This window comes from Tarenaya hassleriana, unplaced genomic scaffold (assembly GCF_000463585.1).
Source record: "Tarenaya hassleriana unplaced genomic scaffold, ASM46358v1 Cleome32, whole genome shotgun sequence".
NCBI lineage: Eukaryota > Viridiplantae > Streptophyta > Magnoliopsida > Brassicales > Cleomaceae > Tarenaya > Tarenaya hassleriana.
Window position 1 is genome coordinate 1370923 of NW_010966372.1, and position 18226 is coordinate 1389148.

Sequence of the window (18226 nt, forward strand, 5' to 3'; positions counted from 1 at the left end):
GACCGTAGTTAGAAGACGTGATTTGACCTCTATAATCAAGTTTGGACATTATACATCGTTTAATGAGGACATATTATCATCCATTACATTGCTACCAGACTTAGCTCCGTATTTTAAAAGAAACCATGTGAGTGTATGATATCTAAATGCATCACATGACATGACAAAATTATATCAAGAAGGAAATATTCGATGACTTTCATGGATTAAATGATAAACCATATATATAGAGAGAAAAAAGGATATAAAAAATATATAGTAAATTAATATATATATTGTTTACGTATATATAAAACAAATTAAATGTGATATATATATATATATATAATCATGTACTCGAGTGTATTGAGTGTTTTGTAAAATGACATAGAATGATACTATAAATTGTTGGTACAACATTCACGAGAAATATGACTCCATGTGAATTATAAGAGGAAAAATAAAGTATAGTCTACCATATATTGATATATTCTCAAAATACGAAGGCGTGTTTATATGGGTTATGTAGGTTGCGCCCTTTAATCAAAAAACGGGGAATCCATATATTCTTCGTATATATCCGTATGTACGGTAAAATTAATGAAATACAAATATTAGAAATCTAACCTCAAGTTAAGATAAATATCATACATTCTTCGTATATAGACTTGTAATTACATTTTTCCATGTGAATATTTTTCTATGTATGTTATTTGGATTTGACCTGAAACGTGCAATATTCATCTTAGCCGTCAAAGAGAGCCGAAGCCGAGCCGTCACCAACTTAACTGTTTTCTTGGAAAGATCATGAGAGGCTTCGGCCGCTTCGCCTCTCGCGTGACGCGTAACTGCCTCCTACCCTCTCGCCCCTATATATACCGCCCTTCCTCTCTCCTTTCCATCTGCGCCATTTCCACCTTTCGCCATTTCAATAGCCAACAAGTTGCAGAGTTGCAGCATCACCCACTCCGGCTATGAGGATTCTACGGACGTCCGATGAGTTCGCGGCGGAGCTCCAGGAGTTCATGTGCGCCGCCGTGCAGAGGAGGAAGGACGACGACGGACTCGGAGGTGCGCGCGGTGGTAAATCGAGAAATCTGGAGGATCTCGACTCCGACGGTGGGAACAGGCTCGTCTGTGTTACCGGCGGCGTCTCCTACCTCGGCCGCGCCGTCGTGGAGCGGCTCCTCATTCACGGGTACTCCGTCAGAATCGTCGTCGCAAGTCCAGGTAATTTGATCCGCTTTGCTTTACTTCAGCAAGCAAATGTGCTCCAAGTTTCGGCATATTTCTTCCCAGAGTCACTGTTCCTCGTTCAAGCTTTTCTGTTTGGTTGACCTCCAATAAACTGTTTGATCTTAAGTCTGCCCAAATAATGTTGTAGCTCAACATCCCAGTAAACAGAAATTCAAAAGAGTGGGGGTTTGCCCAGAGAACGCGCCGTATCTGCTCGTTCTTCCTCATAATTTTTACTTGTGTTCTGAGAATTGATTTGATTCCATCGTGCTTTCCTCAGAGGAGGAAGAACAAGTGAGGGAGATGGGGATCTCCGGAGAAACGGCATCGTTTAACAACAGGATTAGCGCAGTGATGGCTAGATTAACCGATATCGGAAGCCTAATTCAAGCATTTGATGGGTGTTTTGGGGTTTTCCATACCTCCGCGTTTATAGACCAGGCTGGGATTTCTGGATATTCGGTAAGATTACCGTTTCTCTTTCCTCCTCTGATTTAATATACATTTGATATGACATGATACGTTCACGTATACGTATGTTGTGCACATGCACACCTGCGTAGATGCGTATGGGTATACACGAGCACAAACAGAGACACAGCATTCACATGTCATCATCACTTTGCATGTTCGAACTCTTTCAAAGAAGTTGCTCTGTTAAGCGAATATCAGTCCATGCCGCGACCACGCTAGTTAAGTGATATACAAGAAACTGAGGGTTACCTAATCGCATATTTCGTTTTTCAGCGTATCTTAATGCATTGATAACAACGTGTGGACATTAGGAAGAAAAAAGGGGCAGCATGTTGGAAGTGTGAAGAGTATGTTTTTCCACATGGTGCTTCTAGAAGAACATCTGACTTATTCGTCGTTTGGTCCCACCCCAGTGCGGTGTCTCTGGAATTAGTTGTGGATGACGTAGGTAGGTACTTTAAGTGGCTTAGATTTCTAGAATTTGTTGGAAGAAGAGCTCCAAAATTTTCAATGATCTGACGACTTTCTTGAAATATCAACGGTGTTTGCCTTATGCTACCCACTTAAAGGAAAGGTTCAAAATTTGCATGGGAGGTTTGGTTTGGTGCCACATGAGAGGGCGGCATCTCTGCGTCTACGATTGAAGTAGACCATCACTTTGCTTACGATGCCACTCCACCCCTGGCCGCAAAACCTTTAGTGCCGTCATATGATGTTCCATTTCTTTGAAATTGAGACAAACCTACCTCCATTTTCCAAGTTACGCGTGTCCTGTCTTATTACTACTAATTTTGCATGGCCCCACCACCTCTCTAACTGATCTTCTTACTTCTGATTGTTTGATGAAATGCTTAGTTTTTTTTTTCATGACCTACCCGAGGGGGGATTAGTATGCATTGAGGCTGCATAATTTTTTTCAACTCTCTGTACTTCAGATTGCATGGTTGACATATTTCATGCCTTGCAATATTTGCTTACCTGTGCTCAGAATTGACACGAACACGGATAAAATGCTCAATCTTATCTTCAGGTCAAATTTGCTTCATTGCGGATGAAGCTTTTACCGTTTTGTCATTCTAGAATTTAGTAATAACAATGTAACTCACATTTTGATTTGTCTTGGAGATACTTTGCTTGACTCGGTTAGTTAGCCTTGTCTGGTTATGTCTATTGATGGGCTGCCAAATTTCTCTCTCTTTTTTTTTTTGCCCCAGAAATCCATGGCTGAGTTAGAAGCGAAGGTGAGTGAGGCCGTAATAGAGGCGTGTACGAGGACTGGATCAGTAAGAAAGTGCGTGTTCACTTCTTCGCTCTTGGCCTGCATCTGGCAAGATGGTTCCCTCTGTGACCTCCCAGCGGTTGTGAACGACGAGTGCTGGAGTCAGGAACAAGTTTGCACCCAAAAAAAGGTGATAGGCAACTTGTGATTCTCTCCCGTCTTCCTTGTCTTATATATCCAACATATAATATCATGAAACAGAGGTTAGAGGAGAGTCCCCTGTTTTATGTCATCGAATGATTGCGGAATTCGGAGAGAACTTGTCTAATCAAGTTAAAATGTTGTAGAAGTAGGTGATATTCTCATGGATGGATATATGAATCTGGTCTGTCAGTAATGGAACTGGCACAAGTGGACAAGGCATATTAAAAAAGAGAGATGGAAGTAACACATTCACATGATTGGTTGTGGTGAGATCTCATGGAATATGTATGCACACATGTATGGCAGCTTTGGTATGCACTGGGGAAATTGAAAGCGGAGAAGGCAGCGTGGAGAATAGCGGGAGAGAAAGGCTTGAAGCTTGCCACTATATGCCCTGCTCTCATCACGGGCCCTGATTTCTTCCCCCGCAACCCCACTTCAACCTTGGCCTATCTCAAAGGTAAACCCCAAAAACAAAAACATCCTGTTTCTCGTATAGAGTCACATATACATATACATATACATATATATATATAAAGAGAAATGGGGTTTTGTCGTGGATGGTGAAGAAAACGAGAAACGATAGAGAGAATGCTTTTGCAATGAATTAAGGGTGGGTAAAAGTGATAAGGGGGTACTTTTCACGGGAGGGTGGGCGAGGTACACAGGAGGAGGCGTTGAAACTTGATAAATAAACAACTGAACAAATGAGGTGGCGCATGCAGGAGCAGAGGAGATGTACGGAAAGGGAGTACTGGCGACGGTGGACGTGAAGAGGGTGGCGAAGGCCCACGTCTTCTTGTTCGAGGGAATGAATAGGGCCTCTGCCTCCGGGAGATACATCTGTTTCGACAACGTCGTAATGTGTCGTCACTCCGCCGAAAAGCTCGCGAAGGTCATCGGCATCAACCCTCACAAGCTCTGCGGCCACTCTGGCCATCCCCCCTCCTCCGTTTTGTCCGACAAGAAGCTTCTTCATCTCATGTCCAGGACCCTCACTAGCTGCTCTCAACAGACCTAATCCACCTCACCATACATCTCTACATAATCCAATAGTTATTTTAGATATGAATCTACCACGTCAATTCTTTTCTTCTTTTATATACATATATATATATATATGATTAATATGATATTTATTGTAATGTGCATGCATGCATGATGGGTTTTGTTTGATTAAAGGCTATGCAGAGTTGGTATGCTACTCTAATTTGGTAGATTAACGGGTGGGTGGACACGAGCAAATCGTAGAGAGAGATATCCATAAATTGAAGATGTAACCAAAACGAATGGTTTAACTCCATCTCACATGTAGTCTCAATAGGCTACTGGAAGGGGGGAAAAGGGAAGCGTTTTACCCCAACACGCGCAGGCGATTCGTGGGCTGGTGCGAGACACGTGTCGGAGTATGGCTGGAGAGTGCGGAAAGAAGCATAACGAATGATATGAGGACTGAGGGGCCGTGTGGACGGTGAAACGTCAAAGAAAACAGAGCCTTTTTTCGAACTGCGACATGTAAGCTGACGTGGCAGTCCGGGAGAAGGACGCACGTGCATGACTCATGCAAAGTGTTTTTGTCGACAGAGGCAGCAGGACGCTGCTCCGCGGCAGATAGAGAGAGAGGGCGAGGACGACGCTGCCCCCTTGCTCTAACCTCACTGAAATACACAACTTACCAAAATTAAATTAAACATAAACAAATTTAATCTCATATGAATACTCGTAATCGACAATGTACCTGAATGATCTCACTAGCTAGAGATATTTGTACACACATATCAAGTTGAAATCGATTGTGTTTTCAATTTATTTAAATACAATAACATATATATATGATTAATATATTTCAAAACTATATATATATATATATATGAATGGAATAACTCTGATGCGGGCATTTTTCGTCTTTCAACGAATAAACAAATAAAGAGAGAGAGAGGGGACGAGTTCCCATGACTTGATTCTCTCTGTCTTCGGGACTCATCAAACACCAAGCTCGTCCGGTATTCCCTATGCTATTCGTACCAAACAACCCCGTTCGGTACAGTAATGGTTAGATGATTTCAACCCGGTTCACAGTATTTGATACAATTTTTTAAAATTAATCACCCACTATCGTAATGAAAACTAGATGACAGTTACCATTTTATAAAAATATATATATATATATATGTACTTCTGGATTTATAATAGATACGTTATTATGTATGAAATATAAAATACAAATGCCTCACAATTCCAAAGATACCCTTTGCATATATACATATATACGTTTGGGTCCAAGTATAAAATATAAATGCTATTCACTCTTCCGAAGATACCTTTAGCAATGGATTTAAAAAATTCACGTAGCCGTACACATGAGTTATGAAAAAGGAATAAATAAATAGATAGAAAAAAGGAGAAGCATTATATATACAAGGTATATATATATAAACGGGGCATTTCCAGATCATATCACATTGCTTCTTCTTTCCTCCTTTCTTTCTTTCTTCTGCATCTTTCAAACTCAGAACCCAATCCAGATTTTCAATATCCCAAACTCCCAACAACACACAGCAGCATTTTGTGTTGCTGCTGTTGTTGTTTTGCGTATATATACATTCCCAGACAAAAAATCAACAAGTTCATACTCAAAGTCTTCCGGCCCAGACCAGAGGTGCGTATCATATTTCTCCATCATCAACTGGGTTTATATATAATGTTCCTGTTCTTTTTTTTTTTTTTTTCTATTTGCATTTTGTGCAGTTTTAGCATTGTTAATTCGCAAAATATAAAATTCTATTTATTTACGTAGGAATATGCTGTTTTTATTAGGCTGACTGCATGCCCATTTTGTTTGTGTTTTGTTACTGTTATAACACTGTAAAAAAATCGTCGTTATAAAATGGTAACTGCACCTTTTTTTTTTTGGTTAAAATTTGCTAGGAGTTGAAACCATACCATTTGATGTAATGGAAAACAATAAATGCATTTGTTTTTACACGCTCGTAAATTTCTAATGACAGTCAAAACTCGAAACTACCCCCCCAAAAAAATGCGATCACCGTAGAGAAATGAAATTTAACCATCATCGACTATATGTGTGAAATAAAGTGTTTGTAAAAAAAAATATCGTTTTATTTTTCACTGCATAAAATCACTTGAAAGTTTCGGTTTGAATTAATTAATTATGTATTACAGCTTAATTGACTATTATTTTTTAAAAACTTTATAAATAATGGTACAGAAAAATATAACTTTCACACAGCCTTTGCAAGGGTCAAAAGCAACTTCTTCGTTCATGATCAAATTATAAAAAAAATGTTGCTTAAAAAATCCTAGGGAGATTCCTTGTAGACTTTCTAGGAGCATTATTTTATAGGTTTAAGATAAATGGACTTTGTAAATAATATATATATATATATATTGTAGTTTTGCGATGGGCCACGTTATTTGGGCCATATTGTGACCGGACAACCCATGTGAGGAAGAATCTCTCCCACTAACCACCCACGTTATCTCATAATCTTTTATTAATTTTTTTATCGGTTATTTAAATTTCTTCTTTATTTTTCATGAAACAATTTCTATACATTATCCCTTGAGGGATGATAAAGCGAAAATTTATAAAATGGGTTTTTGGGCATTTGTGTATATTCACAGCCATTTTTTAAACTCCAAGTTATAGCTACGAGTAGTGTATATTAAAAAAATTCCAATATGTATGATATTTACATTAAAAAAAAAGTTTTCCAAATGTGTAAAACTGTTTTTGTGTTTTGGAAATGCATTGATTAATATTTATAAAAAAAATGCATTGATTAAGTTTTACAATTCAATGTCTTACTACTAACCCTTTTTGTCCAGCAACCACGAGGGGCCAATATAAAAGCATTTACTTATCCCAATGTATATTTTTTTTTTATAATTATTAATTCGAAAACTATATTTTTCCTGGTCAACAATATGCTGTTACTCATCAAATAACAAAAAAAAAAAAGTCCGAGACAAGATTTTTAATTTTTTAAAACCGTACATTAATTAGCTATAACCAAATTATTTTTTTTTCCTCATTTGCATTTTTTTTTTATAATTTTCCATCAGAACCTAATAAAAACTTTTGGAAAGCCTCGAATCCAAAGGATGTGTTGTAAGCGTGCTAAATCCAAACACAAAGGGCGTGCATGAGACGCGCCTACGAGGCGATTGAGCGAATTTTGAATCTACCTGAACTGTCTGGTCATTAAGTGAAAGTGCATGGAAAATCTCTGTTGCTGTTTCCTACCTCTCTGTTTTACTATTTCCTATACGTATCAACTTGTAAGCAAAAAATTTCAAAGTTTAAACCATATATATTCACTGCACACACGTTAATATGGACAAATATGTGTGCATATATATATATATACATACGTATGGATGTATGTAAAGTATATGATGCACATACACACACATGCAGTGACTTAAGTCCCCTTTTTTTCCTTGCAGGGTTTTATAATTTAAAATGGAGGAAAACCCGCATCGAGTTTCACGTAGAAGCCAAGGCGGGGCCCACTGGAGGAGCAGCGGCGCCGAAGAGAACCACCAATCTGACGACGGCGACGGAGTAAAATGCTCCGGCAAGAAGTGCAGATCGGCGGCGGCGGCGGCGATCGCCGACTGCGTGGCGCTCTGTTGCTGCCCATGCGCCGTCGTCAACCTGCTGACTCTGGCCTTCGTAAAGGTCCCGTGGATGATCGGCCGGCGATGTCTCGGGGGAGGCAGAGTAGGACGGCGGAGGAGGCGCCGAGGGGAAGATGGGTTTCGCCGGGCGACGGCGGAGGGGGAAGACGACCACAGTTTCGTGGTGGAGAGAGACGGAAGCCTGACGAAGGAGGAGGATAAAACGGCGTCGTTTGGGGCGGAGGACGAAGACAGGATAAGTGCGAGGGTGGAGGCCGAGAGGGTGTGGTTGGAGTTGTATCAGATCGGTCACTTGGGATTTGGCAGAGTCTCATTCACTGGAATTCAGTGATAGTCTTTAGGGAATTCTAAGCATCTCTTGTTACCTGATTAGTTAATTCATCTCCTTCACTTCCCCATGCAACATAACCAAATAAATACTCCACATTTAATGCACATATCTCGCTTCTCTAGACCTTTTAAACTTTGAACCACTCTTAGCCAAATAAATAACCATTCATAATATTATATACAAATTCCACCATCTGTAATCTATTTTTGGTTTTATTGTTTATTCTATCTCCTCTTTGGAATCCCACGGTACAATTTGTTATTATCAAGAATGGGCTTAAAATTAATTGTTTTTATGGGCCAACTGGAAAGGCCCACCGACGCTCCTCGATTATCTACTTTTTTTTTCCAATCAGCCGGAAGGGTATTTTAGGTATTTCCACACTATCGCACGAGGACAAATGGACACCGTCTGACTCACCCATTTTTCGACCTGGTGTCTGGCCCGTAACTGCCCCTGCGCATCTTAGCAGACACCTCAAATTTCTCTACTATCGTGCGCACGGATGCGCCGTGCGCTCACAATTGGTCTTCCCCAAGAAAGAGAGGAGACGATCAATCTGATTAGTCCTCAGGATACTGCAGAGGCGTCGAGAAGGGAAGGAGAGAGAGAGACGAATTGGTGACTCGGTGGGAAATGGAAGGCGAGCCAACTCGGGTGATGGTGGCGGTGAACGCTTCCACGATCAAAGGCTATCCGCACCCGTCAATAAGCAGCAGGGGAGCTTTCGAGTGGACTCTGCAGAAGATCGTCCGCTCCAACACCTCCGGCTTCAAGTTTCTATTGATGCACGTCCAAGTTCCCGACGAAGACGGTTAGCTCTCTCTCTCTCTCTCTCTCTGTCTCTCGATACATATACGTGTGTGTGTTGTCGCCTATCTGTCTGTCATCGTGATCGGAGGCTTGAGTAACGATGTTATTTGTATCTGTTTGAAGTTATGAGATTGCTTTAATTCTTTTTCGATGTTTCTGCTATATCTGGGTGATTCTATCGCGTGATGGGAAGATATCATCATGTTCATGCTGTTTGTCGGCGTGGGTGATGGTCTGGTGGAGTCTTTTTGAGTTTTCCTATGGAGTTTGAAATGGGTTATAGTTTTGATTCTGCTCTTCTCTCTTGATGCCTCTACGTGATGTTGGATCCCATATTTAGTTTGTCCGTAAAATGCAGTATCCTGCTTGAGTGGTGGTTTGCATAATCTATTTCTAGGGTTTGGAGAAGCTTTACTTCTGCTCTATATTTAAATTTGATCTTATGTGGAGAAATATGTATAGCTTGTTTTGTGGAATGTGATTGGTTTTCATTTGCTATGAGTCTCTCGGATTGCCTCTGGTCGTGAACTTGTGTTTTGTTTTTCAAGAAAATTTCAGCGTTTGTGTTAGAATAAGGAACCAAAATCTGTGTCTGGTTATAGATTGGCGTTTTATGCTACCGATATACTTTGGCTACTCTGCTCATCCAGTTTGATTGTTGGGGATATAAGACAGGACTTGTCAATTTTCCTTCTCATTTCACCTCTCCCCACCGATCGAGAGCAATGTGATATAGCATTTTTTTTTTGCCTCTTTCTGTCATTTATCAGGCCAGTAAGAAACCCAGCAAATGGCCATAGTTCAAGAAACTGGCTCTATTGGTTTTATTTTCAGCATAGATAAAACTAAACCATTCTTCGCTTGGTTTGCTCATTGTCTTTTGGAGACTAGGTTTCGATGACATGGATAGCATATATGCTTCCCCTGAAGATTTCCGAAACCTGAGAGAGCAAGACAGGGCAAGAGGCCTAAGTCTTCTCGAGTTCTTTGTCAAGAAATGCCATGAGATTGGGGTAACAGACTCTTTAACTAATGAAGAAGCACACGTCCGTCTATCTGTTTCTCGTTCCCTCTTGTGTTACGGGGATTATGGTGATCCCTTGGGGTTATTACAAATCCTAGTTTTAGCACTTGTAGGTTAGCTGTGAGGCTTGGATCAAGAAAGGAGATCCTAAAGAAGTGATCTGCCATGAAGTGAAACGCGTCCAACCAGATTTTCTGGTTGTGGGAAGTCGCGGTCTTGGCCCATTCCAAAAGTATGTACAAATCCACACATTCTTACTCGAGTTACTGCTTTATACCCATATGAAGTAGTTAGTTATGGTACTGTTTTGATACATCTAAAACGCACGCAATAAGATATGACAAACGTATCTTGCTGTTAGATTGTTCTATTTTTCCCCTTGCCTGAAATTACCAAATTACTAGTGGTGTTGTTGTTAAGCTGTGTTAATTTGCGAAAGAATGAATGGAGTGACAGGGTATTTGTGGGGACGGTGAGCGAATTCTGTGTGAAGCATGCGGAGTGCCCTGTTATCACCATCAAACGCAGTGCCGAGGAAACTCCCTCAGACCCAATTGACGACTGAAGTGAATCTATCAAACACGTCTGTGGGTTGTCCTGTTACGGTGATTAAAAAGTGGTTGCGCTTACTCAGATGATAACCGTACATTTGGTGTGTAGTGTCTTGCTTCTTTCTCTCTGTCGTGTGTGTGTCTGTATGCGTAGAATGATTTGTGGATTGGTGGTGGTGTATGTCTTATGATGGGTTGAGAACATGCGATGCCGTATCTCATGAGGATGTTGCCTGATGTTTTTGCACGTACCGAATTATGTCATATGGGCTGAGAAGTACGATGTTATTATTTCCAGGCATGCATTTTGCAAACCTCGTTCTTGCGTTCTTCATGCAGTTGGATGGCTGGCTCTACTGATTTTTCATAACAGTCCCTACTGGTTTTTAAACCAAATTTTCTTTATTTTTTTCCGGGCCCTAGTCCAGGGGAAAGATTTGAATAAACCAAACTCTTTCAGGGTTAGCTGAAAATAATGATTTCTTTGGGGCTTACATCGAGCATAACTGAAACCTGAGGCCCATTTTCGCAAAATTCTATTATTGGAGCGCCCGTAAATAAATGAGAGGAGAGAGAGACGCCCGTTATTCGTACGAAGCTCGCGGCTCCTTCTCTCCCTCCGACACGAATCCCTTCTTTGCAGCTTCTCCAGAGGTAAAATTCTCATTCATTTCTTCGTTCGATTCCTTTCATTTTTTTCCCTCCTTTCTCCGGCAATCGATCTGTCTACCCATCGCTTTTGAGGTATCAGTGATTTGATCCGTTAAATCCTCTTGCTGATATATATTTTCTCTCCCTTGGTGATGTATGAATCTGTTGGTTATGTTGTCGAATTGTTTTGTCTGTTACTTAGTTTGGATGGAGGCTGCAATTTTTGTTCTTTGAATTCCTCGCTTATAAAGAATTTTCCCTCTGCTTGCGCATGATTTGTGGTCCGTAAATTTGGGTATGTTATTTGATCCGGCGTTTAGTGTCTTGCGAGCAAAAGATCCTTTAAGCTTCAGTTTGGAACTCATGGATCCCCTTGGTTTCTAGCTACATAGGGCTCTGGTTATCGTAAGAGTAGGCAAGTCTGACGTCTTTGTTCAGATTGTCTGAATTTTGATGCGATCGATCCGATTTAATTAGTCAGTGGTTCATGTTTTCTGATTTCGTTTTTTTTTTTAAAGTTTGGTGTATGTTCTGTTTTACTTCAACCTACATGTCTTCTTCTTCTTCTGGTTTTAACGACATTTTCCCATTTTTAGTAATTTTCTTGACTTCTCTGTTGGGATATCTTGCCTGGTGCAGGGCTTATAAGACAGTGAAAAATGGGTCTCAGCTTCACAAAGTTGTTCAGCCGGCTTTTTGCGAAAAAAGAAATGCGGATTCTGATGGTTGGCCTTGATGCTGCTGGTAAAACTACAATCTTATACAAGCTGAAGCTGGGTGAGATTGTCACTACCATCCCAACCATTGGTAAGTTTCATGATTCCTTTACGCGTGCCATCCATCAATACGTAGGCATGTATTTGTTTAGGAAGCAAACACTTGAAGTTGTAGCATCTATTTAACTGTCTGGTTCAAATTAATCTGCATCATGTCACTCAGATCTAGCTCTTGTGTCTATTGATTGATTGCATAGTTGCCTGAATCCTTAGCCCTAAGATCAACATTGAGAAATAAACTACACTTTCTAATTCTGGTTTTATGATGGTGAATGGCTTGCTGCTCAGAATTTAATAGTGTGAGTGCATTTTGCTGTCAGGGTTCAATGTGGAGACCGTAGAGTACAAGAACATCAGTTTCACCGTTTGGGATGTGGGTGGTCAGGACAAGGTACACGTCTCAATTGTAGAGGAATGAATATACATGTTATGCATATTCTCATTTTCTGCTTTTAGTTGTTAAGTTGGTCAAAGTTTTAACAGTGTATTATGAATGGCTACTTCTGATCTTTGGCATTCCATGTGTATATACATACTACGCTCGTGTAAGCGGAAAAGTGAATTTGTACATCTAAGTCCTGGATCTATCAATCTTCTCTGCTCATCCGATTGAAGTCCTTGCATGATTTAATAATATTTGGGCACTTGAAAAACAGATCCGTCCGCTGTGGAGGCACTATTTCCAGAACACTCAAGGTCTGATATTCGTTGTTGACAGCAACGACAGGGACCGGGTTGTGGAGGCAAGGGATGAGTTGCATCGCATGCTGAACGAGGTTAAACATTTGTTTTCCCTTTGTGTTGGGTTGTGACCAGTGGTATCCACATAAAGATGGAAACCCATTGTTTCTAAAGGTAATCTTGGCATGAATTTGTTGCAGGATGAACTGAGAGATGCTGTCCTGCTTGTGTTTGCAAACAAACAAGATCTTCCAAACGCAATGAATGCTGCAGAAATAACCGACAAGCTGGGCCTTCACTCTCTCCGCCAACGCCACTGGTAATAAAAAAAAAGTTACTTTCTACGCTTGTTGCTTCACATGTTGGTAGAATGTAGAAAGAGGTTAAACAAGGAAAGAATATAATCGGGTTTTTACTGAAACAGGTACATCCAGAGTACATGTGCAACATCTGGGGAAGGTCTTTACGAAGGCCTTGATTGGCTCTCCAACAACATCGCTAGCAAGGTTGGTTCTCGTGAGAGATTTAGTTTGTGAATTGCTCACTAGATTTCCACTCCTTCATTTTTGAACTAAATCGTTCGTGCCAATCTCAGGCATGAAACTGCTGAGAAAGAAACCATGGGGGCGGTGGAGGAGGAAGAATAGTATGTGTTAGCCTTTTGAAGGTTCGTTAATAGCATATCTTCTGTATCGTTGTTAGATGTCATAAGTGTCGAGTTTGTGTTGCTGATTTGCTGACTGTGTGGTTGGTTCCCTTCACTGCCCGTGTTGTGTGTCTGTCGACGGCTTTGAGATTGAAGACTCCCTTGAGAATTTCCATTTCTTTTCTTCTTTTTTTCAGCTGTCCAGGCTTCAACTTATCCATAGGGAATTTTTGACCCCGCAAACGCAATTATATTGTCAATTCTCAAATTTCACTTTACAGGAAAAAGAATGAGAAAAACAAAATAAAAAAACCTTGGTCCCATTGATTAGTTTTAATGTACGAATCCTGTTTTATTGTCAAATTAATTTTGTATTAGAATGGATGACTGTAATTTAGCTTGATTTGACCATCTGCAGGTTGTTTCTTCCCCGAAAATTGAATCTTAGTATGATTGAATTGAACAGCAAGACAGAACATTGCTCTATCGAACAGCGTGTTGGAAAGCGTTTTGAACATTTGGCTAGAAGAGATTCAATTCAATAGCTTGAAGGTTTATGACATCAGAGGGTTTCCTCGTGGAATTTAGATTTTAGATGTTTATTCATATTTGTCAAGGTGATGTGGTGTTTCTTTTCTTTGATAGAATGACAGATCAAGTTCTTGACAGTATCCGTGGAGGCTGTAGCAGGAAAAGTCTGCAATGATCCTCGAGAAGAAGGACCAAGTCCTGAACAGATACAGTCACGGGAAAGAAAGAGATGACGGAGAGAGCTAGTCACACTAAGCCATATGAGTTCAAAACGATTTATTATTATTTATTCGGACACAGCTTCGAGGGATGGTCTTGTTTTTTTTTTCACTCCTATAAACTTTTAATTTATTATTATTTATTCAGACACAGCTTCTCTTGCTTTATCCGCTTCAACCAACGGTCAAATTCGCTTACACGAAACGGCATCGTTTCGCATTCCAAATCTTGTCGCTTTTTGTGGTGCTTTGGCTTTTTGGAAAAACACACGCACGCACACTTATGCATCCCATGCAAAATCACATTACGCTCTCAATCTGAACCGTCCATTGCTCCACGTAGCTTGATTCCCGTCTCTTCCTCGAAATCCAGCCGTCTTCTTGAAATGCCTTACGATACCCGCGTCTGCAGAGCACATTTTCCGACTACTTTAAAAGTAGTCAACACAATGACGTGACTCTAACTTATATCCAACCAGATAACGCCACGTGTTGCCGTTGGCGGACGTCAAAACTAACTATCAACTAAACTTTGAAACAGCCTGTTGGGGTCCGCTTCTGCCACCAAGAAAGAAAGAAAACAAGGGGGGGAAACCTGCAACAGAGAGAGAGAGAGAGTTGCCACTTTGGAAAGGGTGGAGGAGTGTCTAGGGTTTCTACTTGTTCGACGCCGAGTTGATGAGCTAATGCAGTGGAGCAGTTTTCCGAGACATTCAGGTATTGCTCTGATGATGTTTCCTTTTTCCTTGGTGACGCCGTCATAAGGAAAGTTTTTTTTTTGGGGGGGGGGGATTACAGTCTGCATACTTGGTTTTTGTGATTCTGTGTTTGTTAGTAGATCGGAATCAAATGTAGCTTGGATGTTAGCAGGTGGTGTTTATTTTCCATGAGATTCTTGCTTAAATGAGCTCCGATCGTGTGGGAACAGATGCCTCCCTCCTTGTCGGTGTTTTTTTGGACTGTCTACAATTTTTCTATCCGGGAAAATAAGCTAATTTGTTTCTTACTTAACCGGGAAGTTGAATTTCCTAGGATCTGACTGCCAAGGATTGAACTAATTATGCATATGAATGCGTGTGCTTGTGTATACACTGTGTTGGGGTCATCTTTTCCTATGATCTTTCTGACTGACAGGTTGACTGTCGGATAAACTTGCTGATATGGCTTCTGGGGGAACACTTCCTACTTCTGTGTCTGGTAAACAGAACAATGCTTCCTTGATTGCTGACAAACTCCCCGAGGGGATTAATGACATGAAGATCAAAGATGACAAGGTCGACAAGTTTGGTCTCTTATTTGGTTGGGATTTTTTTTGTTTCAATGCTCGAAACCTTTGTTTCTGACTCCTGGACTCTCAGGAAATGGAAGCAGCTGTGGTCGATGGAAATGGAACTGAAACGGGTCATATAATTGTTACAACTATTGGTGGTAAAAATGGTCAGCCTAAACAGGTTAGTTTTTCTTATATGGTGTTGCAGGAATAGACATATTTGATGTGTTTTGTGTAGGATTTTATCTATCCTGATAGGAAGTTGACACAAAAATCACGTGTGCGCATGTCGCATGAGTGGCAGAATGACCATGGTTTGCGTTATTGCATTATTGCTCACAGCGCTTTATCTTCTCTCTTTCAGACCATAAGTTACATGGCAGAGCGCATCGTTGGACAGGGTTCATTTGGAATTGTCTTTCAGGTTGTACTTCAATCACGCTGCCTAAATATCTGATTGACACGGCTGATGCTAAGGCATTCGGCAGATAAGTTTTTTCTGGTTTTGCTGCTTGAATATGCAGGCTAAGTGTTTAGAAACAGGGGAAGCTGTTGCAATCAAGAAAGTTCTGCAGGACAAGAGGTACAAGAACCGCGAGCTGCAGACAATGCGGCTTCTTGATCACCCTAACGTCGTGTCTCTCAAGCACTGTTTTTTCTCAACAACTGACAAAGATGAATTATATCTCAATTTGGTCCTTGAATATGTTCCTGAGACCGTCTACCGTGTCGCGAAACACTACAGCCGGGCAAATCAGCGGATGCCCATGATATATGTTAAACTCTATACATATCAGGTAATGCTCATCCTCTCTTTTAGGGACTCTTTTCATTTCTCGAGAAGGGCAATGATTGCGCGTCAATGTGGGAATGAAAATAGAATCTTAGGTAGTTCAGGATAAACGGAGGATAAATAGAATCTATCATCCTTGCTCACGAGAAAAAACCCTGTCTCAGGAACCATATGATATAGAATAATTCGTTTGATTACGTTGTAGTTTGTTTCTAACAGATTTCTTTGTCATCTTTTGCTGCGAATGCAGATTTGCCGAGCTTTAGCATATATTCATGGAGGAGTAGGAGTCTGCCATAGGGACATAAAACCGCAGAATCTTTTGGTTTGTGCCTTTAGTTAACATGCGGTATCTATCTTTGCTGGTCTGCACACTTCTACTAAAATGGCATTCTGCCTCTTGCAGGTCAATCCTCACACACATCAAGTCAAGCTCTGTGATTTTGGTAGTGCAAAAGTCCTGGTATGACATTTGTGGTGAAATGTAAATCACTTCTGTTTTGATATGGAATTTTTTTACTGGTTCTTACCCTTTATCGTTTGAATGATTTTATAATCAGAGTTTACATTTTGGCCGTCACTTTGTAACAGGTCAAAGGCGAACCAAACATCTCATATATTTGCTCTCGTTACTATCGAGCACCTGAACTTATATTTGGAGCGACGGAATATACAACTGCCATTGACATATGGTCTGCGGGCTGTGTTCTTGCTGAATTGCTTCTTGGACAGGTTCGTTTACAATCTAGAATATTTGCACTTGAAGCCTCATAATATGGATCCCAAGTGTTGTCTAAACATACATGTCATGTCTTCCCCTATGGCTGCTCCAACATTTGGTAGCCTCTTTTTCCAGGTGAGAGTGGAGTGGACCAGCTGGTCGAGATTATTAAGGTATGTTTACTCAAGACCTTGTATGAGCAGTGTTGTCACTGGTAGTTATTGAGCGTATGTGCCTGAAGGCGGGCATTCATGATTCATGTAATCTACGGCCAGCCCATATCAGGAGGTTGTTATGGCAGGAAATGACCAAATCTCGAAAACCAATTAGATAAGTTTGGGGCACAAACTCGACACCTAATAAGTGCCTTCTTTTCTCAATCGTGTTTGCAGGTTCTTGGAACACCAACCCGAGAAGAAATCAAATGTATGAATCCTAACTACACTGAGTTCAAATTCCCGCAGATAAAGGCTCACCCTTGGCACAAAGTAAGCAATACACACATTAGTCGCAATTGGATGTTCCCTGTGGTGTTTTGGTAACCCCACTGATCCAATGATGGTGTTGTGTATTTATAGATATTCCATAAGCGTATGTCCCCAGAAGCTGCAGACCTTGTCTCAAGACTTCTCCAGTATTCTCCAAACCTTAGGTGCACCGCTGTAAGTGTGTAGAGCCCCTTTAAAGAAATCCTTATATGTGATGTGGTACATTGTGAAGGCATATGAAGTGTATTGGTGATGATTTTTGTTTCTCTTGTACAAATGTTAGTTGGAGGCTATAGTCCACCCTTTCTTTGACGAGCTCCGTGATCCGAATACACGCCTTCCCAATGGCCGTCCCTTGCCTCCTCTCTTCAGCTTCAAACCTCAAGGTCAGTTAAGTTAGTGTACTCTGTCTAATGCAATGGCTTTGCGCCCATGGCAGCGCTTAAAGTGGCTTAAGGTGTGAAAAGTGCAGAATTAAAAGGAGCAAGTTTAGAGCTACTGGCGAAGCTAATACCCGAGCACGAACGAAAACAATGTTCCTTCCTCGGATTCTAGCTATATATATATATATATATATATATATATATGTTGTATTATGTATTTTTAATGATACAAAAGTTAGAGTTTCAAGTTTTTCATGAGAATTCTAGTTTTCAATAGTGAAATTAGCATCTGGGTATATGCGATGTCTTGTTTGTACACATTGTGCCAACGGCCGAGACCGATCAAGCTTTTGTCTGATTAAAAACATGTTATGTTTTTTATTTTTTTGGGTTAACCGGCTATCTTGGGCCGAACGGAAGCGCAAAACGTCTATCCCGTCCCGAGTTCGAACCCCAAACTCGATAGGAGATATTCATATGGCTTCCCTCTAGAAGCCTTGGTCAGAGGCTTATGATAGATCGCATGGTGAGATAAAACAGATTCCTGCAACAGTTGAACTACCAGTTTGGGT

At 40.7% G+C, this 18226-nt stretch overlaps 5 protein-coding genes across 10 annotated transcripts; all 5 read left to right on the forward strand.

Annotated features, from left to right (window-relative positions):
* The first annotated feature begins 615 nt into the window (after positions 1-615).
* LOC104821079 (cinnamoyl-CoA reductase-like SNL6) lies at positions 616-4271 on the forward strand. Its single transcript, XM_010551833.2, has 5 exons — positions 616-1209; positions 1496-1677; positions 2904-3098; positions 3419-3572; positions 3838-4271. The coding sequence occupies exons 1-5, from the start codon at positions 954-956 to the stop codon at positions 4131-4133; spliced, it is 1083 nt and encodes a 360-aa protein (XP_010550135.1). The 5' UTR covers positions 616-953; the 3' UTR covers positions 4134-4271.
* Positions 4272-5569: 1298 nt separating this feature from the next.
* On the forward strand, positions 5570-8158 carry LOC104821080. Of its 2 annotated transcripts, none has more exons than XM_010551834.1 (2): positions 5570-5771; positions 7583-8158. In XM_010551834.1, exon 2 carries the CDS (start codon positions 7599-7601, stop codon positions 8106-8108), a length of 510 nt encoding a protein of 169 aa, XP_010550136.1. In that variant the 5' UTR covers positions 5570-5771; positions 7583-7598; the 3' UTR covers positions 8109-8158. The 2 variants fall into 2 exon arrangements, with proteins under 2 accessions (XP_010550136.1, XP_010550137.1); XM_010551835.1 differs by lacking the exon at positions 5570-5771 and adding an exon at positions 7139-7414.
* Positions 8159-8584: 426 nt separating this feature from the next.
* On the forward strand, positions 8585-10797 carry LOC104821081 (universal stress protein A-like protein). Its single transcript, XM_010551836.2, has 4 exons — positions 8585-8922; positions 9813-9934; positions 10059-10177; positions 10402-10797. Exons 1-4 carry the CDS (start codon positions 8745-8747, stop codon positions 10508-10510), a joined length of 528 nt encoding a protein of 175 aa, XP_010550138.1. The 5' UTR covers positions 8585-8744; the 3' UTR covers positions 10511-10797.
* Positions 10798-11042: 245 nt separating this feature from the next.
* LOC104821082 (ADP-ribosylation factor) lies at positions 11043-14135 on the forward strand. Of its 5 annotated transcripts, none has more exons than XR_773022.1 (9): positions 11043-11150; positions 11787-11954; positions 12244-12314; positions 12580-12699; positions 12805-12923; positions 13029-13110; positions 13200-13271; positions 13669-13802; positions 13896-14135. XR_773022.1 is itself a non-coding variant. In XM_010551838.1 (7 exons), the coding sequence occupies exons 2-7, from the start codon at positions 11807-11809 to the stop codon at positions 13203-13205; spliced, it is 546 nt and encodes a 181-aa protein (XP_010550140.1). In that variant the 5' UTR covers positions 11043-11150; positions 11787-11806; the 3' UTR covers positions 13206-13573. The 5 variants fall into 5 exon arrangements, 2 of the variants coding, with proteins under 2 accessions (XP_010550140.1, XP_010550141.1); XR_773023.1 differs by having other exon boundaries at positions 13904-14135; XR_773021.1 differs by lacking the exon at positions 13669-13802.
* Positions 14136-14543: 408 nt separating this feature from the next.
* LOC104821083 (shaggy-related protein kinase epsilon) lies at positions 14544-18035 on the forward strand. Its single transcript, XM_010551840.2, has 13 exons — positions 14544-14716; positions 15134-15273; positions 15358-15450; positions 15634-15693; positions 15794-16066; positions 16313-16387; positions 16469-16525; positions 16654-16794; positions 16906-16956; positions 17176-17271; positions 17362-17445; positions 17555-17657; positions 17744-18035. Exons 2-13 carry the CDS (start codon positions 15160-15162, stop codon positions 17824-17826), a joined length of 1230 nt encoding a protein of 409 aa, XP_010550142.1. The 5' UTR covers positions 14544-14716; positions 15134-15159; the 3' UTR covers positions 17827-18035.
* Positions 18036-18226: the final 191 nt, after the last annotated feature.